Below are 25,464 nucleotides of genomic sequence, written 5' to 3' on the forward strand. Positions count from 1 at the left end.
AAAAATATATACATTAGAAATAAGGAAAATCGGTCACGTAAGGTCCCATCTAAAGATCCTAGAAAGAGAAGAGCAACATAAACCGAAACTGAAAAAGCCATTCTACAAGTTAAAGGTGACATTGGATTGGGTATCTAATTATATCATGATAATTTGCCCAATTCACTCCACTTAGTCAGTGAGAGAACCTTCTGAGCACTAAATAGTTGGCCAAGAGTAAGTTCTGCTAAACCTCGGGTATAAAGAAAGAGCATTTGGTTCCAAGGTAGCAATTCAAAGAGCAGCGGCACCACTGTTCCTTAGTGGTGGAAGTCCACATTTCATCAGCCTCTACAGGTTCTCAGAATACAATCAGTCCTTTTTAAAGGGAAAAATACGGTTCTGTGATTAAATGTAGTTGGAAAATAAACAAAGGCAAATAAGAGTCTTTACTGTGAGACCTCGCAGAGCCTTTTGCCTGCAGACACCCCTTATGAATCTCCACATGGCATGTACCATGTCCCAGGTTTATTTGGCCACAGACACTTTTTCCATGAAGCATCTCATGGGAACAGTGTTCTGTAAAATTCATTAACAGAACAGTTCTCCAAACAACTTGAGGAACTATTCTATGGTCCCTACAGTTTAAAAGATTATCAGGGCTGAATAGAAATAGACATCTGTTGTTTTCAAACATCAATTAATGTGATTTTTTTTAACCTACTACAATGGAAATGCCCTCTGTGGTCAGTATGAGTACCAGGAAGAAATGCCTTGGGGTGGAAAGTGGAGGTGTGGGGGAGCAGAGGGGACTGGGCAGCAGGAGATAGAAGGGAAGAATATTACCAAGAAGAGCCTGGCATGTGCTGTTCATGAATCAGCAGGTAGGGGAGCCCAGTATGAAACTGGAAAGGGCCAGACCACTCAGGTCTTGAAGATCAAGAGCTTTGACCCTCTTCTTAAAAACAATGAAATGCCAATAGGGAATTTTTAAGTAGGGAACAACAAGATTAGACTTTCATTGTATAACATCTCTATAGTGTAGAGAATATATCAGGGTATCAGGAATGGGTGTGGGGAGGGCTGACCTGGTGCAGGCAGGATGTGAAGGCAGCCTGGTGTTGGCTCCATAAAGAACTGAGAGAGTGTAGGAGGTTTTGGGGCTCCTTGATACCTGGATGCAGGTAAGGGGAAGAAGAGGAGGGTACCAAATGATTCCCCAGTTTCTGTCCAGAATAACTTCATGGGGCAGTAATACCATGTAAAGAGCTAGCAAATATTTAAAAGGAAGAAAGGAGCCCTAACCGGTTTGGCTCAGTAGATAGAGCATCGGCCTGCAGACTGAAGGGTCCCAGGTTTGATTCTGGTCAAGGGCATGTACCTTGGTTGCGGGCACATCCCCAGTAGGGGTGTGCAGGAGGCAGCTGATCGATGTTTCTCTCTCATCGATGTTTCAAACTCTCTATCCCTCTCCCTTCCTCTCTATGAAAAGTCAATAAAATATATTTTAAAAAATAATAAAAGGAAGAAAGGAGAAAGAAACCTGTAAGTTTGAGGTGTCTCTGAGGTATGTCTAAGAGTAAATGCTGAGTAGGCAGTTGAAGGTTTGCTAAATATTCTGGAGAAGAGATTGCCTTTTATTTCCCATAAGATACCAAGATAAATTTCAAATAGATTAAACATTTACATGCACTAAATTAGCTCATGCCCGGCCAATTCAGTGATTGGGCTTCGACCTATAAAGCAGGAGGTCATGGTTCAATTCCCAATCAGGGTATATGCCCAGGTTGTGGGCTCAATCTACAGTAGTGGGCAAGCAGGAGGCAGCTCATCAATGATTCTCTCTAATCACTGATGTTTCTATCTTTTTCTCCCTCTCCCTTCCGCTCTGAAATCAATAAAAACTATATTTTTTAAGAAGATTAACTCATGAGTGATTGGAATAATATAGGAGAATATTTATAAAATCTTAATACATAGGATCTTTCCAGCATAAAAAAGGAAAAGTATCAAGATTTAATTATGTAAATTTAAATATGCTATATGAAAAACAAATACTTTATATACATTTAAAAGGCAAATGACAGTGGGAAAATATTTGTAATCTGTGGCAGATAAAATGTAATATACTTACTATGAAGGACTATTTCAAATCAAGAATGAAGATTGACATAAATAGGAAGTTCATAAAAGAAGAAACCAAAATGACCACAAATGTATTTTTAAAGTAGGAATAAAAAACATACAAGTTCAAACAACACTTAAATGGGTTTTGGCCATCAGAATGACAGTCCTCAGTACGGGTGTGAAGACGAAGAAACAGATGCTGTGCATTCTTAATAGGAGAGAATACTGTTACAATGCTTTTTCCTGGAGAACAATATGGAAATATGTAAGTATCCTCCTGCACCCTGTGATCCCATTCCTGGGACATTAGCTCGAGGAATAATCAGATAAGTACACAAAGATGTACATACAAGAATATTCATTACAATATTATTTATAATAGGGAAAAATTCTCAAAAAAAGTTAGCTACCCAAAAGCTGAATTGACAATGGGTTAAAAAAAAAAAAAACATGGTATTTCATATCATGGACTAAAAGACAGCCAGTAAAAATGATAAAACAGAAACACATTTATGATATATATTTTAAGTGAGAAGGAGGTGACATAATATAATATGAGCATTATAATTCCTTTCAAATACATGTGCTTATTGTATCAAGATGTTACCAACAGTTATCTCCTAGCTCCTAGTAGCGCAGTTTTAATAGTGGGTTGTTTTTTTCTATAACACAGTATTTTCTAATTTGTCTTCCTTGCTTTTTAGTATTTGTGGGATAAAAATACCTGGAAAAAATAGGATGCTTCCCCAGTATTATTTTTTCACCCATTGATGAGTATACCCATCTGTGTGTGTTTGTAAGACAGTCTGCAAAACAAAAACATCTATGAGTGATTTTCTGGAGTGACCCTACTCCTCAGTTCCAGGAAAACACAGCATGTGACACAGACAAATATGAAGATAACAGAAGTTGCTTCTCCCACATCTTGACTGTTGACATCTTCCCTAGAAGCACACATGAGACTCCCCAGGGATGGACCCGGGACCCGGATGCTGGGAAATTCTCCAGGGGAGAGGTGAGCATTCAGGGTGCTCTCCAGCCAATGACAACATGGTTTCCTGCATCTTAAAAACGCATTCGCTTCTACAGGCTCCTTCCAGGTCACCCTTTTCCAATTTGCAAACCAGACTGACTCCTGTTGAGCAAAGCTCTGAAAACACAGATTTGCCCTGCCCTCTACATTTTGGGACTCCTGGGCTCTGCTGGCAAAGCAAAGGATGGAATCTTTTCTACCCCAGAAGTTCATGGTTCCTTTTGAGAATATGATGAAGATTTGAGAGCCTCCCTTCAGCAGATGCACATACATTCAACATTTCATAACTGTTTCAGGTTCACAAACTCCCAGAAGCCCATAAGGAGTTATTTAGAAGGAACCCAGGTTAGCGTGGACCCCCTAGTCTAGAAACAACTCTCTCGACTCATAGCTCTGTGGCCACTGTGGCTCCTTTGGAACCTGCCCTTGTCCTCCCCACCTGCTTTTCCCTGGGGCCACCTTCTCTCCTCACTCTCCCCACACCCATAGCATCCCTACCTTCACTAACAGTCAGTCTGGAACCTGGGGTGTCCCAGTACTTCTCACCATCATCACCATCTCTTTTCATTTTTCAAAACCCACTCCTCTATCTTTCAATAAAAATACAAGTTGTGGCTGAATGCAATTGCTACAGAGAATACATGTGATCCTTCCTTCCCTTCTTCCACTAACACAAACCTTTCAGAAGTTGGCATAATGGCTCATGTCTTGTGTTTCACAGCAACAGCACTGTCAGTCTCAGCAAGACTACATGCAAATACTGATTTCAGAAGAGCCTCATTTAATGACAAACAGTGGATTATTTTTAAAAAGACCTTCATCTAAATGCAACGCCCACTTACATTTTGTAGCAAGGCTCCTGGGTTTTATAACAATGGTAATCTCAGGAATTTTGTGGTAAATTTGAAAACCCAGTTCCTGCGTCACTTGCCTATAAATCCTGGTGTGCAGACACACGTGCCATTTAGGCCTTCACTGTCACAGGTGCCTCCGTTCAGACAGCTGACGTTAGCGCAGGGGTCCTTGTAGGCTTCACAGTGAACTCCTGTGGAGAAAGACACAAAAGGGGTGACTGATTAAGGAATCTTCAGCTCCCATGGCCTTTGAAAGCAAAGTGTTTAAACATGCTAGAATGGTATGTAGGCAGATTCCTAGTAGCACGCGTGTGTGTGTGTGTGTGTGTGTGTGTGTGTGTGTGTGAGTGAGAGAGAGAGAGAGAGAGAGAGAGAGAAAGAGAGAGAGAGAGAGAGAGCACATGTCCAGTCTTGACTTTAGGTTATTGTAAAGACATATTTTATGAGAAAATAACAAATGCAATCCCTTCTCTGAGGTCCTACCATAAGTCTTTCACCTGGACTTTCTCTGAGCACATGTCCCCAAGCCTGGGGACCAGAAAGTTAAAGGCCTCAAAGATCAAATTTATCAGGGACCAGTGCTTTCTGCGTCTCCAAAAGAAACAGAAAATAGCCAGGCAGCCTTCATAAGATATCAAGGTAATTGATGACCAGCATCCTGAAGGGAAGAGTTGGATTCAGATATGTAAGTGAGCCTCAGCTACTTTGGGAAACTGTGGGAGAGAGAGGGAGCCCCCTGGTACTCAGTCGGCAAAGACCTCATTAGTTCCCCATGTACTACAGTTAACATGTATGCACATACTACATTCCAGACCTTGCACTGTGCTTTCCACCAGATTTGATCCTCACAGCAACACTATGAGACAAATGCCCTCATTCTGTCCTTCTAGGTGAGGGAACAGAGGAAAGAATTCAGGTCCTAAGGATGCAGGGGAAGGAGCTGGAACTTGAAACCACAGGCAGTCTGCATCTGAGTCTGCTTGCAAAGTAGTTCTCTTAGAGTGAGCACAGAGTGGCATGCACACACACAGAATTCTATGTAACTCAGCGCCCACTTAACAAAAGAGAAGCATTTAAAAAATCATAATGAAAATGGTAAGTTTCCCATTGATATTTAAAAAGGTCTATGTGTGTGTATGCATGCAAATACCCGAAGTGGGACTGAGAGGGAAATGAATTACTTTGATTTTCACGTTATGTGTTTCTATAGTGTTGGAATAACTTTACAATGAGTACCTATCCTATATAATAAAGAGCTAATATGCTAATTAGTCCAGACGGTGAAACGACCTTCCGGAACGACCTTCCAGAATGACCAGTGGGTGGGGCTGAGGGCCATAGGGCTGTGGGACAGCCATGCTGTGAGGGCCGGGGCAGCTGGGGCTGCAAGGGCCGAGCCTCTTGCACAAATTTTGTGCCTCGGACCTCTAGTTGTTTTATAATTTATAAAAAACTAAAAATGTGGCTTTTCCTAAGGCAGGATTTCTGCTGTTGTTTCAGTGGAGTGACAACATGCAGGCCTGGATTAAGCTCCCTCTCTCCCACTCCTCACTCTCTGGAGAGGAAGATAAATTACATGATACTCTGTATAAGAATCTATATAATGATATGCTCTTCCTTCCCGGCAGCATCATGAAGAACAAGCATAAAGCAAATAGTAACTGAATGGTATTTACTTAATTTACTATCCACTCATTACTTAGCTCACATTATAAAAAGGCTGCCACACCCCATGACTCATCATTTAGTCACTGAAATTACTCTTGTTGAGATTTTTCTCTCATTTCTTTTTCAATGCCTTAAGAAGTAGGGCTCAAGAAAGAGAAAAATATATAAGAGAAAATAGAATGAGAACTGCCTCTCTGTATTCACATTAATGACTTACTTGAGTCTGGTAAAGCATTTTAAAATGGATGTCTTTTCATTTCTTTTTATCCATTGCCCCTCATATCCAACCCATGAACAATAGTCTGCCAGATGTTTTCCTAAAGTGCCTTTCAGATCTTTGCTTTATTTTGCTCCCTGCAACCACCACCCCGATCCCATGGCCCTGTGCTCAGTGGGATATGGACCCTCTGAGCCCTGTCCTAGTTCCCTGCCCAGCTCCAGTGACTTGTGGGAGCCTCAGACTTCCAACATCCTTAACAAACCCAGGAGATGCATGTTAATATACAAGCTCAGAGTAATTTAAAGATGAAATTACTTATTAGCATAAAGCTAGTGATTCTTTGAGAGAGAGGGGTGAGGAAAGAGAGAGAGAGAGAGAGAGTGAGAGAGAGAGAGAAATTGAGAGAGAGAGAGAGAGAGAGAGAGAGAGACTACCTCGCCCACCTAAAACTCTGTTTCTATTTCTCACTGATTCCCAAGTAACGCAAAATCAACTGAAAGATCAAAATACAAAAGGGCCCATTCTGCTTCCAAGTGTTTATCAAAAAAAAAAGGATTCACATATTTACAACCTCAGTGTTCCCCTGAGGCTGGTTAATGCGGAACCAGCTGACAAATAAGACTTTCAATTATAATGGGAAATGCAGCCAGGACTAAGGTTCAGAGATGTCTGAAGCCTAGAAAAATTTCCATGAGCAATCAAGGATGATCTTCACTGAGTTTCTAATGGTTGTCAGCTAATCTCACCTGCATGATATTAACATAAATAATACATTAACATAAAAATTACCACATTTTCCAAATAAGGCTGAAGAGCAAAATCTAGGCTAAATATTTAAACATCTTAGCCTTAAAAGCCTTCAATATTACAGATCTGATTAAAACATGCAAGATAATAAGCACTTTCAATGTTTTGTGTGTTTCTGGCAATAATTCTATCCCTTGTTATGTCTCTTTTTCAAGAGATAAGATATTTGGTCACTTGTGACTCAGTGAGAGTTTTCTGGCAGCAAGATGGAACAAAAGCCAATCTTCACAGAAACACGATGACTACGAAGCAAGATGGTCTTCAAGTCCCCAGTGAGCACTCTGGTTACTCACATTTCTATACTCTGAGCCTTGCTAATCCCTATATAAAAATATTTGTCATATTGCTCAGCTTGGCGATTAAAGCTATGAGCTTGAAATCTTAAGAAGAGAGATAAACAGTCATGAACACTGCTGAGCTGAGGCGGCCCCCACTCCTGCCCTTCTCCTGGGGCCCCAGGTCTTGCTTTCCTGAGCTCATCATTCCCCAGGGGTCCCAGGTGCTTGTACAACACGGAGTGTTGGGCATCCTACGTCCTCTGACAAGAACGCCCTCCTTGATCTTTTTTTCCCACGCTTGTCATCACCTGGCACATCCTCACTGTCCAAGGCCAGCTCAAACCTCCTTTGTCCGGAAAGCTGAGCCTGACTCTCCCAAGACTGAGCTCCATTCTCCCACCATCGTGCATTGAGAGCATGCTAAGTTCACGCCGTTACAGAGTTTATTGTGTTAAACCATGGCTTATCTGTTCTTCTGCCTGATCCCGCCCCAAATCTCCGAGGTCCTTTAAAGCAGAGGCCATATCTTAATGCATGGAAGAAATTAAGGGTATACCACCAGAACCCTGTCCTTTCAGGAGGGGCGACGGGCCGTGTACTTTGGCTGACACACAGGTAGGATTGCCAGAGGAGTGAGAAGCGATTCCAAATCCGCCTCAAAAACACCCTATTTTGTCAGGGAAAACCAGGTCCACACTTCAAACCGAGTCTGTGGAATGACACATGCATCAGCCATTGGCAAGGGATGCAGCACGCACTATTACAAAACTTATGTTTAGTCTCAAGTAAAAATAAACTGTAATCCAGTCAAAACTAATAAAAATTCATACTTTTCATATTAAGGAATAGAGAGGCAATGTTTCTGAAAAGATCTCTACTCCAACAGGGTTCTTCATAGAAGTTAATTTTAGAATTAAAATGCACAAAAATTCAAAGAGTCGTGTACCAATTATAAATCTTTGTTGTCATCATGATTAGTCATGATTAAGATTTGAAAACAAAAATCGTTATTTTTATCTCCAGGAACAAAAGCAGGCCAGGTAAAGAAAATTAGATTGAAGTGTTCTTGGAACATATTATTCCCTTTAAACCATTATTTTATATTAAAACTTATTTCCTCCATGAAAACTTTTCTATTTTATCTACCCTCACAGAACTCAACTTTTTCCAAATTATTTCAGAAATTACAATTGACTTCTCAGCCTTAACCTCATTATTCCATGTGTGTTTCAGCCTCAGTTTGCTCTTCTGATTAAATAATAGCCTGAAACAGGAAAAAATCTTGACATTTATTTCTGCATCTATCTCACTACATGAGAGGAGTTAGGTAGACAAAACATCCAGAAATTCTGGTTCCTGGTTACACAGAGGAAATAATTTTAGCCAACAACAAAAATTCTCATCTTTTCAATTATAAATTCTATGGACTTTAAAAATACACAATAATATGATAATCACCAGAGGGAAGGGGAGTCAGGGAGGTAGGAGAGGGTAAAAGGGGATAAATAGTGATGGAAAGAGACTTGACTTGGGGTGGTAAACACACAAAACAATATATAGATGATGTATTGCAGAATTGTATACCTGAAACCTGTATAATTGTATTTACCAATGTCACCCAATCAATTCAATAATCCCATATAATAAAAGCCTAATATGCAAATCAACCAAATGGCGGAAAGACTGGTGGAACGACCGGTCACTATGACATGCACTGACCACCAGGGGGCAGATGCTCAATGCAGGGGCTGCCCCTAGCCCACAGGCCCCAAGCCAGCCAAGGCAGGTGTGGGAGGGGATGGAAGAGGGCCTCCCCCTCCCGATTGCTCTGCCCATCACCCCGCAGAGGGAGGCAACCGGCAGTGGTGGTGGGGTGATGGGGGGGCAGGGCAGGCCAGTGAGCAGGTGGCATCGCCCCCTGATTGCCCCACCTGTTGCCTCCCACAGAGGGAGGTGACCAGCAGCAGTGACAGGGGGCGGGGGGTGGGGGGGCTGGCAAGCAGGGGACGGGGCTGGCGAGCAGACCACCAGGTGGCAGTGGGAGCCCCCGCCCCCCAAAATCACCCGCTGGTAGCCCCACAAGTATGAACAGAAAATTGTAGGTGTACTCAATTATAACTATAAAAATGTAGATATTAGAAAAGGATGAAACAATATAGATGACTATTCCTCTTGTATTCTGTTGTAAAGTAATGAGGTATTTTGAAATTTCTTTTTTTCTAAATTTTTTATTGTTGTTATATTATTTTCACAATTAAAGAACACAGTTTTTTTTCTTTCTAACTTTTGTCACCAAAAATTCCAAATGAGTATATTGTTGTTCATTTAGTTTGTTTTGATAGAAACAAATGGAGCGGTCACTTGACTTTTTGACAATATGAAATTAGGAGTCCCGCATGAACTAGTTGTGAAATGGTTTTGCAGGAAGCGTCAGCATTCTGGTATCTCCGAAAGGAGGTTACTCTGAGTCCCTCTGTGCAGTTTGTTTCTAAAAATTTCATGATCCACAGTGGAAATTTACTGGGAAAATGTTCGAGATGGTTTCCCCTAATTAGTATGTCAAGCAGCAATTTCAATTCAAGTCAAGATAGCTACTTAGCATTTGCTTTGTGCAAGCCACCATATCGAACTCTGCCGAGAATTAAAAAACAACAACAAACAAACGAAACAAAAAAACCTATGTAGGCACTGCCTTTCACTAAATTCTGATTTAGTGTAAAGGAGAAGAAAGTCTGCGGCCAGAAAGAATCGACTACAAAGCTGGCCGTAATTGTCATACAGATACAGAGAAAATGAAGGGAGAGTCCAAGCAGAGAATCTGTTTGGGGATCAACATTTCAGACAGTGGATACAGTCAAAGGATGGAATGAGAGCAAAGAGAAGGAACGAGAATGGGGTCCAGAAGAAAACCCTGGGGACTATTTGTGGTGTCCCAAGGACAAGGACGAGGATGAGGACGAGAACTCAGTGGGGGCTGGGAGTGCAAAGTCCAGGGGGCAGGACTGCACCTGTGGGAGCTGAAGCAGGGACCCAAGCGACCAATGGAGCAAAGGGGCAGGAACACAGTCGGAGTTAGAGGCAGAAAAGGCTTCATGGATTCACTGAAAAGACTCTAGTTAAGTCACCGCTAAATCCATGTTAGCAGGATGGTATGGACAAGCTCCAACTGAGGAGGGTTAAAAAAAAAGATAAAACTTAAGGAAATAGAGGTGCTGTCTATACCAACTCTAAGGAAATTTCATTGAAAAGAGAGACAAAGGGGGGATTACTATATTGAGAGTCAACTTGTGATTTTTAAATCCATATGGAATTTATTTAGAAGTGTGAGAACATTTATTTTTTCTGTTTAGCAGCCCAATTTTTCTAGCACCATTTTTTTTAAATGTCCCATTCATAGCAAGTCCTCTTCAAGAGTCACACATTTTTATATGTCTATTATTATCGACAAGGGTTTTTGGACCATTCCTCAATTTGGGTCAGCTGTCCAATCTTGCACCTGTAACATGGGAATTTATAATAATAAAAGGGTAATATGCTAATTAGACCAGACGTCCTTCTGGACAAGGCCAGAGGGAAGCCCAGGTCCCGGGTGTCTACAGGTGGCCTGAGGGAAGCAGTCCGGGTCCCGGGTGCCAGAGGGAAGCCAGTGCCGGCGGGGGAAGGAAGACCTACTCTTGCACAAATTTAGTGCATCGGGCCTCTAGTGTAATAATAATTGGAGCATTTAAATGGGTTTTAATATCTGGCAGAAGTTCCACTCATTGATTTCCTTTTGCAAAATGTTCTTAGCTATAGTTGCCTGACTTCCTATTAATGCCATTCTTTTTAGACAGTTATCATATTCATTTATTTAATTTTTAAGAGTAAAACTCATCACTTAAAAATGCATATGGAGTTCAGATCCTAACCAGAACTTCGCTGGAGATCCCAACCAGAACTTGGCTGGAGATCCTGGCTAGAGATCCTGGCTAGGCTGCTGATCAACTGAAGGCTGTCTCCGTGTCATTCCTTCTTCGCCGACTCTGTCCACACCTTTGGGGACAACTGGACCCGCTGGGGTTGGACCCCAGCAGAGACACAGGGGTACCTTGGTTACGCCAAGGAGATGCTGACTTGTTAGAATAAACCCCAAGAAAAGGAAAAAAAATGCATATGGAAAATAAGAAGTTAAAGTCCCAAACCTCCCCACCAATACACCACCTATGCAAGTTCTAACTAGTTAGGAACTGAAGCCCACCTATCTAATACTTTCCTAAGTTTATACATACATCTTACATGTAAGTATATATCAGGTGAAATGCTTCCAAAGAGGTAGATGATGTACATTCTTCAAGGAGAGAAAGGCACAGGATCTTGTGACCTCTGTCCTCCCCTCACTCATTCTTCCTCTGAATTGGAGAGCCTGATTTAGCCCTTTCTGCTTCTCATTTAATCCCTTGTACACCACCACCACCGCTGCCCTATCACTCTTACTTTAGATGTCCTATTTATTGCTATTTTCCTAGGGTTTACCTTCCTGTTTCCAGCAGTCTTATTTAAACCTGAACCTAAATGTCTCTATAAATGCACCAAAGTTAAATAATCAATTTACCTGCCCACTGGGACGACATCTTTAACACACGTGTATGTCTTCCAATATTTCCTACCCCCATTCCCTTTAACACATAGATTTGCTTAAAATTATATGAAACTTTAGTGTGGTCATTTCAATTTTTCCTTAATAAGAGGTGTGATAGACATACTTTTGAGTGACCCCTAATGAGTCATGCCTTTGTGTACTCCCCTCCCCTTGAGCATGAGCTTCTAGCCAAAAGCATATTGCAAAAGTTAAGAAATTTTGAAGATGCAGTTAAGGTCCTAATCAGTTGACTTTAAGTTAATCATAAGTGGGCCTGGCCTAATCAGGTGAGACATTAAGAGGGTGCAGGCCTCTCCTAAAGTTAGATACATGAAGCAGCAGAGACTCTCTCTCATAACTGCTGACTTTCAAGAAGCAAGCAGTCATCAATTTGACAGCCACAAGGATATGAATTTGGCCAACAATGCAAGGGGACATGAAAGTTGATCCTTCTTTATTCAAGCCTCAGATGCCAATGCAGCCCAGTCAACCTGTGAGACCCTGAGCAGGGAGTCCATTAAGCCAGGCTTAGATGAACAAAACTGCTAAATAATAAAATGGTGTTGTTTCAAACCATGACCTTGTACTAACTCATTATGCAGCAATACTAATCAGTATAAAGATAAACCTATTTTTCAAATGACTTTTCTTCACCATTGAATTATCATTCACAATCACATCATCTCTTTAAGTTTTTCTCTGCATTTAAAGCAGTCTTCTCAACCCTATTCCTCTTGTTCTCTACCTTCCTCTATCTGGCTATCTTTGTTCTGATTTAGTTACTGAGAATACTTTTAAAATAATTTTCTTAGAGAGGGTGTTACATTTTCTGTATCCTGAAGTGTACCAAATGTCTTTCTTTTGCCCTCAAATATCAATGACCTTTTAACTACCAGTCCTTTCCATTGAAAAGTCTGAAACACTTCTTCACCATTATTTAGTTTCACTACAGAGAAGATCAAAGATGGTTTGATTCTCTGTCTTTTGTATGTAACCTGTATTCCCTGTGAAGACTCTTATAAAAACAACCCTCTTTATCCTTGGATTTAAAAATTCCATCAGGAAATCTCAAATTGTGCATCTTCTCCTTCATTAATCCTCTGGCACTGAGGAAGCCCATACTATGTGAAAATGTCAACGTTCTTCTGCTCATAGACTTCTCCTTCTAGTAATGGGTTCATTCTGGTTTCATATCCTTGTTTCCTTCCTCCTTCTTCTGGAGCGTCCATCACTCAGACGGAAGCAGAGCTCTTGAATCTTTTCTCCACATTTCCTATCTTTCAACTCATGGTTTCTATTTCCTTTTGCTTTTACTTCTATCATGAATTAGTTCCTCCTTTTGCTTTCCTAGATTTAAATTTAATGTTGAGTAGCATACATCAGTCTTTTCACTTCCTCTCTTGAGTGTTTAGTGTTGTTATTATTCCAATTTTGTTTATTTTGTTTATTATTTCCTAGATTTTTCCCCTCTTTGGATTGCTGGTCCAGGCTCCCTGTACTGGCCAGACTGGAAGTTGGCAATGCCAGACAGAGACAGATGACATGGGGGATTCTCCTCCAGTTCTGGACAGGCCAGCCAACAGGGTCCTAAGGCTTGGGGTAGAGGCTTCCCTGTTTGGGTTCTCCAGGTGTGAACAGGAGACCATTCCCTCCTAGCCACACAAAAAAGAAAGGTCAGCCCCACTGTGCAATCCTCCTTGAGAACAGCCAGTATCTACTCAGTCAGAGCCCTCTGCCTCATGGAGTAACGTGTGGCACATTCACGGCATGTATGGCCTCTTCACAGGCTGAGGGGTCCTTTGGGCTGAGCTGGTCATTGAATCCTCCATTCTCCTCAGAACCCTGTCCCCTAACCCTGCTGTATGCAAAAGCGCCCAGCACCTGCATCCTTTTCTTAAGAACCCAAACCCTCAGATGTGTTTGATATCTCCTTCAGGGTCATCCACCTCCTTGAAGCATCCCTAGCAGAGTCAGTAATTGAGAGAAGAGGTCACAGAAAGGTAGAAGGGAAGGAATTTAGAACATACATGGAAGGCTTAATCTTAAGCAGGATGAGGAGCCATGATCATCTAACGTGGAAGAGAATAAGGTTTTAGTGGCTGTGACTGCAGAGAAGTTTGCAGGGCAGGGGCTCTCAATGGGTGGTGCATGGGCCAGCACAGCAACATCACCTGAGAACTTACCAGAAACTCAAATTCTTGGGCCCCACCCTAGGTACACTAAATCAGAAACTCTAGGGGTGAGGCATAGCAATCTATTTTCACAAGCCCACCAGCAAACTCAGATGTAAACTTAAGTTTGAGAACCACTACCATAGAATGTGGAAAATTAGATAAATTTAAAAATGTTTACAAATGATAACCTTTCTTTTATGCCATGAAGATGGAAGTAGGTGATTTACTGTGGGTGAATGATTTACTACGGAGCTTGGGGTAAATGGAAGAAGTTGGGAATACCCATTGAGAAAAATGAAAGGAGGAGGTGAACAAGTCACAGTCTATCAATCTATAGAGACACTAGTCAGTCACTGTGCAATTGTATCTTTTGCTTCTTAGTCACAATGACATGAGCAATACCTCAAAGACGGGAATGTTAGGGGCATATTCAGAATACACCCTAGTAATGACTTTGTCATTTATAATAATGAAACTTGCTTCATAAAATTTTATCATACATCCTTGTCCTTACTTTATCAGCAAGATAAAGGCCAGTAATTTTAAGAGATTTATCCAGGTTCATAAGGAAGTCAGTGGCACGATTGGGATGAGCCACTTAGGTCTCCGGATTCATTGCTCATTTATTCCTCTTCCCGGCACTCCTATTTCCCAGTTCTCTGACAAACCTAGAACTCAGAAGCCATGTGGATAACCCAGCACGTCAGCTCTGTGGAAGTCAGTGGAGTCTATCTCTAAATGGGCATCTCAGGCCAAGAAGCATCAGATCTGCCAAACATAGTGCATAGACTTGGCCCAGCTTCAGCCCTTCTATCCAGGGGTTGGATCAAGTGCATCCCTGTGGCCATCCACAGAGAAGCAACAGGGGCTGCCACACAAGGTTGCCAGGCAGATGGATGGTATCAATCAAGTAAGCAGTGGAGGGAGCAAGAGGTTACGTGAAATGGTTATAAATAGAACCCACGAAAGCATTACAAAAATCTAAACCCACCCCTGAAGTTGTGGCTTAGAGAAATGTGGGCAGCTGCTGATAAACAGACTTTCCTGGCACAGTGCCTTCTGAGGGTGTCTGGGCTCCAATGAAACCACACCATCCACCAACTGTGGCCCGGGGCCCATGGGGAAGGCAGATGCAAGGGCTTCAGGGACCATGCTAGCCAGGCTCATGAGGGATACCATTATCTACCACCTCCCAGGGTGGGAGTGGGGATTTATGAGTTAATGCACAGAAGGACTAAGAACAGAGTCTACACATTAAAAACACTCAGATGGTGTCAAATGTTTTTCCAGAGTGACTTTGACAGGCATACACTCAAATGAACTAACATTTCCCTCCCAACTGAATCATTTCATAAGAATTCACTTATATGCCAATACATGAGATTCCACCTGTCTCCTCCACCCAAAAGCACAACACCCTAACTTTGCCCAGCAAGCACTGAGCTAGCTGCTCCCCTCTCCCACCGTTTCCACAGCCGGGTCCTCAGATCTATGCCTGATGGCCCATTTACTAGCATTCTTTATCCTTGGCTTTTTGCATATTCAACAAAGAGATGAGGATGTAGAAGCAAAGAACAGGGGAGAGATTTTTCAGTTTATTAACAGAAAACCTGAGACTTGCCAATTGGTCTCCTTGGCCCCATAAATCATCCTACCACCACCACTACTTGATTTTTATTTGAAACAATTTGTGCTCCAATGAGAGGTTTATCCATTTAAGTTGAGAAATCTGTGAGGTCATGTACAGCTATTCTGGCACAAGAAGGCCCAAGGGCCACTCACCTTTGTATTCGGCCAGGCACACGCACTCATAGCCATTTACGAGGTCCCTGCAGGTGGCCGCGTTCAGGCACGGGGCAGAGAGGCACTCATTATACTCTTCCTCACAGTAGAGGCCGTGGTAACCTGAGGGACAGAGAGAAAGGACTGCTGTCAAATGTGTCCCATTTCCACCCACTCCGGACCAGCCTGCCAGGGAGGCACCTGAGGATTCACAGGAAAGTGAGGCACAGACGGATGGGATGTAGGAGTGGGTCTCTTGGGGTATAATTGAAATGAAGATTTCTGGGAAGGCTATGAAGAATCTGTTCTCAGCAACCTCCTTCATGATCCCCAGATTAAAAGAGGTTATCTCTGATGCTCCAGATACATACATCAGAACTCACAAGCAGTGGGAAGCGTGTTTTTCTTTTGAAAGTGTATCCTGCTATGCTCTGATTGATGCATGTTTGATCATGAGGAATTGCTTTGTTTGATGAATGAGTGAATTCAAACCAGAGAACAAAATTCCCCAATAAAGTCTTTTCACAGAGACGTAGTCTTGACTCTGCTCGTTTCTCTCGAGAGGAGAATATTCATCAGTAAGTGAAATTATTATTTTCAGCCCAGCCGGCGTGGCTCAGTGGTTGAGCATCGACCCATGAACCAGGAGGTCATGGTTGGATTCCTGGTCAGGGCACATGACCTGGGTTGTGAACTCGATCCCAGTAGGGGGGCATGCAGGAGGCAGTTGATTGATGATTCTCTCTTATCATTGATGTTTATCTCTCTCTCTCTCCCTCTCCCTTACTCTCTAAAATAAAATAAAAAAGAAACTGATCTCTCTTTTTTTTTTTTAATATATTTTATTGATTTTTTACAGAGAGGAAGGGAGAGAGGTAGAGAGTTAGAAACATCGATGAGAGAGACATCGATCAGCTGCCTCCTGCATATCTCCCACCAGGGATGTGCCCGCAACCCAGGTACATGCCCTTGACCGGAATCGAACCCCCCGGGACCTTTCAGTCCGCAGGCCGACGCTCTATCCACCGAGCCAAACCGGCTTCGGCAAGAAACTGATCTCTTGACTGCAACTCTATATTCTTTAAAAAAAAAATAAGAGAAGTTATCCATTTATCCGCCAGATGGTCTCCTTATTACATCATGCTCAGTGGCACTGATGGTTGCTGAATATATGTGTTGTGGCCACAGGGCACTGATAGCAGCAGGACTTCCATCTCCTCTCAAGGATGTAGACCACATTTTTCCTCCAATCAATTCAAAAAATATATCTATCTGAAGAGAATTCTATTAAAGGAGAAAAGGATCAATGTATTTGCTTTGCATTTCAAGTCAGGAAACAAACTCAGCTAAGCAGGCTTAACTGAAATTCCTGAGGAAATGTGGGCTATCTTTTTTGTTGTTGTTTATTTAAAGTTATGATTATCCACATTCTAATATTTTTAATTGTGCTCAAATTTTTAATTCTTAAAAATATAATCTTGAGACCTGACAATTTCTTAATCAAAGATGGTTTCTACCCTCCTAGTTTCAAAACAGGTGTTTATTCCAAAGGACAAGAAGACAACATTCTTTGAGATTCACTCATGAGTGTTATGCTGTTTTTTACTTTCAAAAACATGTGTTACTGCCAATTTGCAATGAAACTGGATCATTTTTGTCTGGCCCTGTCCAAACAATGAAAAACATGTGAGTGCTCTCAAAAATCACCCTGCCTGTGTTGGTTCTGAATCCAGATAAGCAGAAAAAATAAACCCTTGCTCAAGTGGGAACTAGAACCTCTAGCTTATTTTCAGCTTTCCAACTCCTAGCCAACCCTCAAACTCAGAAAGTCCCCTTAGGCCCTGCTGAAGTGTTGAACTGTTTTGCTTCTTGTGCCCATCACAGTAGGTTAAGCTCATATTGGCATTGTTAACCAAGCATTTTTTAAGCATTGGCCATTTGAGTTGCTTTTTGAACTGCTTTCCAAACTTAGGTGGTGATAAAGACTCCTTTGAGGAGACCTTGACCTACTTAAGACAAATAGACCATGGTTCTCAATTCTTCTACCTCCCCCGTTTTGTAATTTTAGGGAAATATTTTGCATTCCTCTTTTTTTCAAAGCTTGGATTTTTTGTTGTTGTTATTAAGCCTCACCTGAGGATATTTTCCCATTAATTTTTAGAGAGTGGAAGGGAGGGGGAAGAGACAGAGAGCGAGAAACACCTATGTGAGGGAGACAGACACATTTATTGGTTGCCTCCGGCATGCACCCCAATCATGCCTGGGGATTGAGCCTTTAACCGAGGTACATGCCCTTGGCCAGAATTGAACCTGGAACCCTTCAGTCCATGGGCTGACACTCTATCCACTGAGCCAAACTGGCTGGGAGCCATTACTCTTCATCAGACTGTTTTCTTCATCTAGATCAGAGTTACTAAATTAACAGCAATTTTGTCCCCCAGAATACTTTGGCAGTTTTTGGATGTATTTTTGATTGCCACAATTAGGAGGGCCATTATAAATGTGTGTGTGTGTGTGTGTGTGTGTGTGTGTGTGTGTGTGTGTAAACATATGTTGGCAAGGATGTGGAGAAACAGGAACCCTGTGCACTGTTGGTGAGAATGTAAAATAGTGCAGCTGCTTTGGAAAACAGTATGTAGAGTCCTCAAAATATTAAAAAAAGAACTACCATATAATCTACAATCCCACTTCTGGGTACTTATCCAAAAGACTTGAAAACAGAATCCCAAAGATATATTTGCATTCCCATGTTCACTGCATCATCATTCACAATAGCCAAGAGGCAGAAACAACCTAAATATCCATCAACAGGCATGTAAATAAAGAAAAAGGGTATATTCATACAATGGGCTATTATTCAGTCTTTGAAAAGAAGGAAATCCTGCCATGCTATAACATGGATGAACCTTGAGGCCATATGCTAAGTGAAATAAGCCAGTCACAGAAGGACAAATACTTCATGATTCTAAAGTAACTGAACTCATAAAAGCAGAGAAAAATGGTGATTGCCAAGGGCTGGGGGAAAGGGAAATTGGGAGTGGATGCTCAATGGGTATAAAGTTTAATTTATGCAAAATGAAAATGTCCTAGAGCTATGTTGTACAACAATGTGCATACAGTTAACAATACTGTACTGTAAACTTAAAATATGCCAACAGGGTAGAGTTCATGTTATAGGATTTTATTATGTGTGTCATGATACATGATTTTATTATGTGTGTTTTCTGGCTTCTCTGTGTGAAGAAATAACCACAAGCAGCATCTTTTCCATTGTATTTGCTCTCCTCGAAGATGTTTTAAAAATCAACTGGGAAGGAGCACATATAACCCTATATGCATTTTGGCCTCTGAATTGAGGTGCTATTTACAGAGACAAAAATCAAAAGAAAATTTCATGAAATCATCTATAAGCATTTTTTGTTTTCGTAAAACAGTATCACTATCTTTTTCTACTAGCAACATGCTAAGCAAATGAGGAAGTTATTTTACAGAGCTAATTAAACTGGTGATGTTTTTATTCCTTGGAGGGGGGGGAAAGATAAAGGTTTTATATGCTAAAACTGTTTCTTCAGAGACAGTAACATTTAAATGTCTTTATGGAAATGTCAAGGCACCCTTTAAACTTTGTGCCAAAGGACCTAAATTCGACTGTTTGAATGAAAAAGGCCATCCTTCCAAAAGAGAAGGATTCTGCAAAAAAAACGAGGCTGCCGCCCCTGCTGGTAATTAATTTGGAAAAACAAATGCGCTCAGGGTAATAGGCCCAGGGTCTAGAAAAATTAACCTAGCCCAAAGAACTTTTAAAAAATAAAATAAAAGATCAGAAGCATGGAATCAGAGTGGCTCTTCCCAGGGCACTGACTTTCATCACCACCACTCTGCTTTGTGCATGACTTCTCCTGAATATTCAGCTCCAATCACTTCCTTACAATTGACAAAACATAGCAAGTGACAGGAGGTGGGAGTGAGACAGAGTGGTCCAGATGGCTGCCATGCTTAGGTTGAGTGAGTGAATGATGCTGCCCTTACCACAAATAGATATGTCCAAAGAAATAACAGGTGTTCAAGTAAGTTGACCAGTTGGACATGTTTAACTTGGGGCCCACTTATGGAGGTCTAGGTGCAGTTGGAAACAAATGGACTCCAATAGCATGGAAGCAGCACTTTGAGAGTTTAGTTGCCTAGAAGTGGTGAAGTTTTCCTAAAAAAAAAAAAAAAAAGAATGGAGAGGAAAGAAGAAGGTCAGATCTACATGGATGGGCAGGAAAAGAACAAGAAGCCAGATCAGGAGAACTGGGCAGGGATGGAGCCAAGGAGAGGAGGAAGACCAAGGAAGGCAATGCCATGGAAGCCAGGAGAGGAAAGGAAACCAAGGAGTCCTAGTTAACAATGTCAAAGGTTCCAGAGAGTGAGAATAACAACTAGATGACAAGACTGAGAGGTCACTGAGACCTTTAAAACCATGGCTCTCAATGCGGGCTGTGCTGCCCTTTTGAGGGTACTTTAGAGATTGGTGGGCTGGTTATTATAGTAATTGAAGGGTTCTACTGAAATTTAGTTGGTTTGGGCCAGAGATATTAAACATTATGTATTGTCAAGATTCCCCTCCACAATAGAAAACACTCTGGCATCCTCACAACTGTGGACGGTCCCATTGGACATCCACATAGGTGAAAACTTTGTGGACCACATTTCAGGTCAAAAACCCAACTGCTTCACATATACACCACAGTTTTTAAGATATATTGAGTTTTCCTAGAATAGAACCACTGGGTATATCAAGAGGAGATTGTACCAAAACGTGTTCACCATTAGGAAAAATCTCTTCGTAAGAGCAACAGAGGAATTTAAGTCACCAAAAAAGCACACCTGTATCAGTAAACAAAATAAAACTCAGATCTTCAGATAATTTTCTGACAATACCATCCAAAGTATCTTCCCCCACCAGTTACTCATCACCACACTCTATTGACTTCCATCATAGCACTTATAACTGCTTGAAATCATATTACTAGCTTAGTACTTTAATTGCTTATTATTTCTCTTCTTCAGCTAGAAAATAAGCTTGAAGGCAGAGGCCATAATTGTGGTCTTCACAGCTGTACCCACAGTATCCAGTACAGAAAAGACACTCAAATAATAGTCACTCAGCACCCAAAATGCCATTGATTAGCTCAACACACATTTAAGATGTGCCTGTGATGTGCCTGGAATGTCCAGGTACCATGGGTACAAAGCTAAATGGCAGAGTCTTTACCTTCAAGGACTTCGAGCAAGTTAGCAGCATCTGCTTCTATCAGGCCTTTTGTGTGTGTTAACTTGTTTAATCCCCATGACAAAATGATAGCCATGACTAACCCAATTTATACATGAGGAATTAAGAGTCAGAGTGGTAAAGAAATGTGCTCCAGGCCACACAGTTGACCCTGTGTGTTCTTCCTACTGTCCTAGGTTGTCCCCCAAATGCATTACCTAGAGTATTAGTTTGGTAGGACCACCATGACCAAACAGTACAGACTGCTGCCTCCAGCTTTCAAGAGGCCCTTGATTTCTATTCTCTCAACACTGTCCCAAGACAACATCATTGAAACATTCATACCAACATAAGAAAGGCTCTGCCCCACCCTGGGTTTACTCCAGAGCTCTTCCTCCCCTCGTCCATCACATCCCACTCTGAAAAATCCAAACCCCATGACTCTGGCTCTAACCAGATGGCTTGCACACTCTGTGTGACAAATTGGGACAAATCATTTTTGTATCACCCTAGGGGCCTCCTTGCACTTCCCACTGCCTCAGGAAAAGCAAGCTAGAAGGACCTTCCAAAAACACTGGTGTGTGTCCAGACCACGCTGCTCACTCCCCTAGCACAGACCTAGTTCAAGGTGAGAGTGAATGTGAAGCATTTGGGGAGTTTTGTTTTGTGGGAGTTTTTTTGCTGTTTCACTTTAAGATCTGCTGAGTGGAGAAAAGGGGAGCATTTTCTTAAAGGCTGTGTTGCAACTCCACAGATGGTTCCCTCATTTCAGGTTGAATAGATAAGTGTGAGAACCCAAGACTCCCTACTTCAAGTCTAGGCTAGTTCCCAGGAAATAAAGTCTTCCAAACACCTCACCCATAGTAGTTAAAGTGGACAAAGAGAAAATAGTGCTATTATAATACTATGATTGTCTGTGAGCTTCCAAATTCTGGCTAAACTCACTGATCGCCACGGAGCCCTTCAGCACTGCAGTGTCCCTGGCAGCACATTCATTTTACTGAACAGAAAGTTTTGCTGCAGAGGAAACTGTGTGTGTGTGTGTGTGTGTGTGTGTGTGTGTGTGTGTGTCCATCGCATTCTCTCTCTTTCCTGGTGTGTTCACAATAGGAATCTTTTTAAGAACAGGGAAAAAATGTACCAGGCATGCCTGCTCAATTTAATCCTATCAAGCATACAGATGCTCTGCTCTAAATTGACCTGTGTACTGAGTGAGATCTTACAGGCTTCTGTGGGATAACTACACTCTCCTGTTACACACACACACACACACACACACACACACACACACACACACACGAGAGACCACCTATGGACATGAGGGAGCTGTGCAAGTGAACACAGAGCATTAGTTGGTATGTGGGGGGTGGTGACTGCTGATATTCCTTCTTTTGCTCCCTAATTTCTTATCCTTTTATTGTGAGGGGCATTGTGGCCAGAGAGGAAATATATGTGAAATGACCCAAATCAGTCAATATTTCCATTGTTGTGGTTCTCATAAATATTACGTTGAAAGGAGAGTAAAATAGAGGCTAAAATAAAGTTTTAGGCTCTCCAACCAAGCCATCTACAAATTTCACCTCCCTCCCTGGACTGCTGAAAGGATGGATAATGGAGAACTGACTCTAAGTCCTATCCCAAGTGTTCAGGCGATGGTTCTCTATTGCTGCAAAGACTGCTGCCTTCACTAGTCACGAGGGAAGGCTGGCGAACCCCTGGGTCTGCTGTTTGCCTCATCCGTTGATTCGTTCTTTAATTCAGCAAACAGTTGTTAAACACCCACAATGTGCGAGGCACTGTACTAATCACTGGGGCTTTAAGGCTGTGCAAAAACAGACATAATGCCTCTACTGGGGCCATTTAAAGGAGAAAGACGCCAAATAATCATCCAATAAATGTAAAATCCCGACTGGATTTGCCTCCAGAACAAGGTTGAGCCACAGGAAAAAAATCAATCTCCTCATACGATTTTTTAGCCTTGTCTTATAAATGTCCTTTTTTTCATGATTCTTTTGGCCACTAGAGGGTGGATTCTACCTATGATCTATACTGGCTAAAAGAAAGGGAAAGAAAAGGTTACTCAAGAGTTTAACACAGATAGATGTATTTAAATATAAAGATTTGTTTTACAAAAGGGAACTATAGGGCATCAGGATGCAAATACATAAAGAAGAAATGTCATTTGCTTTAATAATAAAACTTAACATTCATATATTTGTTTATGGCTTATAAACAAATTCACTTCTAAGCATATCACAGCTGCAGTTAAAATTTTCCATTATAACGAGGTCTATTTTTCTTACTAACTCTATAAAAATTACTTTTAAAAATGCAAATGCTTACAACACCATAACAAAAGCACCCAGATTCAAGATTAAGTATAATGACAAGATAATATTTTACAAGTTGATTTTAAAGATTATTGTGGTATGTGTGTTTACTTATAAATAATAAGTAAGATGCTTTAATGAAATAATCCCATAAACTCAATTGATGAACATGTTTATACATGGGAAACTGGCTTGGTTTATAGTCAAGGTAAGAAGGATGATGAGCATATTTGGAAAAGAAAACATAAGTTAAAGCCCTCACAAAAAATTCAAGAGGAAGGAACACTTCCAAGCTCATTCTATGAAGCCAGCATCACCCTAATACCAAAACCAGGTAAAGACATCACAATGAAAGAGAATTACAGGCCAATATCCCTCATGAACATAGATGCCAAAATCCTCAACAAAATCTTAGCAAATCGGATCCAGCAGTACATCAGAAGGATCATACACCATGACCAAGTAGGATTTATCCCAGAGATGCAAGGATGGTACAACATCCGTAAATCAATAAATGTGATACATCACATAAACAAATTGAAAGAAAAAAACCACATGGTCATATCAATTGATGCAGAAAAAGCATTCGACAAAATCCAACACCCATTTTTGATAAAAACTCTCAGAAAGGTGGGAATAGAAGGATCATACCTCAACATAATAAAAGCCATATATGACAGGCCCACAGCCAACATCATACTCAATGGTCAAAAACTAACACCATTTCCCCTAAGAACAGGAACAAGACAGGGATGCCCACTCTCACCACTCCTGTTCAACATAGTACTGGAAGTATTAGCCATTGCAATTAGGCAAGAAGAAGAAATAAAAGGCATCCAAATTGGAAAAGAGGAAGTAAAACTGTCCTTATTTGCAGATGACATGATATTATACATACAAAACCCTAGAGACTCCATCAAAAAGCTACTAGACTTAATACATGAATTTGGCAATGTAGCAGGATACAAAATTAACCCCAAGAAATCTGAGGCATTTCTATACACCAATAGTGAACTTTCAGAAAGAGAGATTAGAAAAACAATCCCATTTACCATCGCACCAAAAAAATTAAGATACCTAGGAATAAACTTAACTAAAGAGGTTAAAGACCTCTACTCAGAAAACTACAGGATGTTGAAAAAAGAGATAGAGGAAGACATAAACAGATGGAAGAACATACCATGTTCTTGGATTGGTAGAATCAACATCATTAAAATGTCCATACTACCCAAAGCAATCTATAAATTCAACGCACTTCCCATTAAAATACCAATGGCCTTCTTCAAAGATCTAGAACAAACTCTCCAAAAATTCATCTGGAATAAAAAAAGACCCCGAATAGCTGCAGCGATCCTGAGAAAGAACAAAGTAGGTGGGATCTCAATGCCAGATATCAAGCTGTATTACAAAGCCACTGTTCTCAAAACTGCCTGGTACTGGCACAAGAACAGACATATAGACCAGTGGAATAGAATAGAGAGTCCAGAAATTAGCCCGAACCAATATGCTCAATTAATTTTTGACAAAGGAGGCATGAACATACAATGGAGCCAAGATAGTCTCTTCAATAAATGGTGTTGGGAAAATTGGACAGATATATGCAAGAAAATGAAACTAGACCACCAACTTACACCATACACAAGAATAAACTCAAAATGGATAAAGGACTTAAATGTACGACAGGAAACCATAAAAATTCTAGAAGAATACAAAGGCAACAAAATCTCAGACTTATGCCAAAACAATTTCTTCACTGATACAGCTCCTAGGGCAGTTGAAACTAAAGAGAAACTGAACAAATGGGACTACATCAAAATAAAAAGCTTCTGCACAGCAAAAAAAGAAACCATCAACAAAACAACAAGAAAACCCACCTCGTGGGAAAACATATTTGCCAACGTCATATCTGATAAGGGCTTAATCTCCAAAATTTATAGGGAACTCATACAACTTAACAAAAAGAAGATAAACAATCCAATCAAAAAATGGGCAAAGGATCTAAATAGACACCTTTCAAAAGAGGACATTCAGAAAGCCAAGAGACATATGAAAACATGCTCAAAGTCACTAATCATCCGAGAGATGCAAATCAAAACAACAATGAGGTACCATCTCACACCTGTCAGAATGGCCATCATCAACAAATCAACAAACGACAAGTGCTGGAGAGGATGTGGAGAAAAAGGAACACTTGTGCACTGCTGGTGGGAATGCAGACTGGTGCAGCCACTATGGAAGGCAGTATGGAGGTTCCTCAAAAAATTGGAAATGGAACTCCCATTTGACCCTGTGATCCCACTACTAGGAATATATCCCAAGAAACCAGAAACACCAATCAGA

General features: G+C 41.2%; 1 protein-coding gene across 1 annotated transcript in view; it reads right to left on the reverse strand.

The window, feature by feature from the left end:
- DNER (delta/notch like EGF repeat containing) overlaps window positions 1-25,464 on the reverse strand; it is a 232,127-nt gene that overhangs the window by 20,180 nt on the left and 186,483 nt on the right. The window contains exons 9-10 of the mRNA XM_070422316.1: window positions 15,541-15,663; window positions 4,071-4,184 (exon numbers count right to left, since the gene is read on the reverse strand). Coding sequence (XP_070278417.1) covers window positions 4,071-4,184; window positions 15,541-15,663 — 237 coding nt within the window. The remainder of the gene's footprint in view (window positions 1-4,070; window positions 4,185-15,540; window positions 15,664-25,464) is intronic.

This window comes from Myotis yumanensis, unplaced genomic scaffold (genome assembly GCF_028538775.1).
Source record: "Myotis yumanensis isolate MYYU_CA2020_CCGP unplaced genomic scaffold, mMyoYum1.0.hap1 SCAF_8, whole genome shotgun sequence".
Classification (NCBI taxonomy): Eukaryota; Metazoa; Chordata; class Mammalia; order Chiroptera; family Vespertilionidae; genus Myotis; species Myotis yumanensis.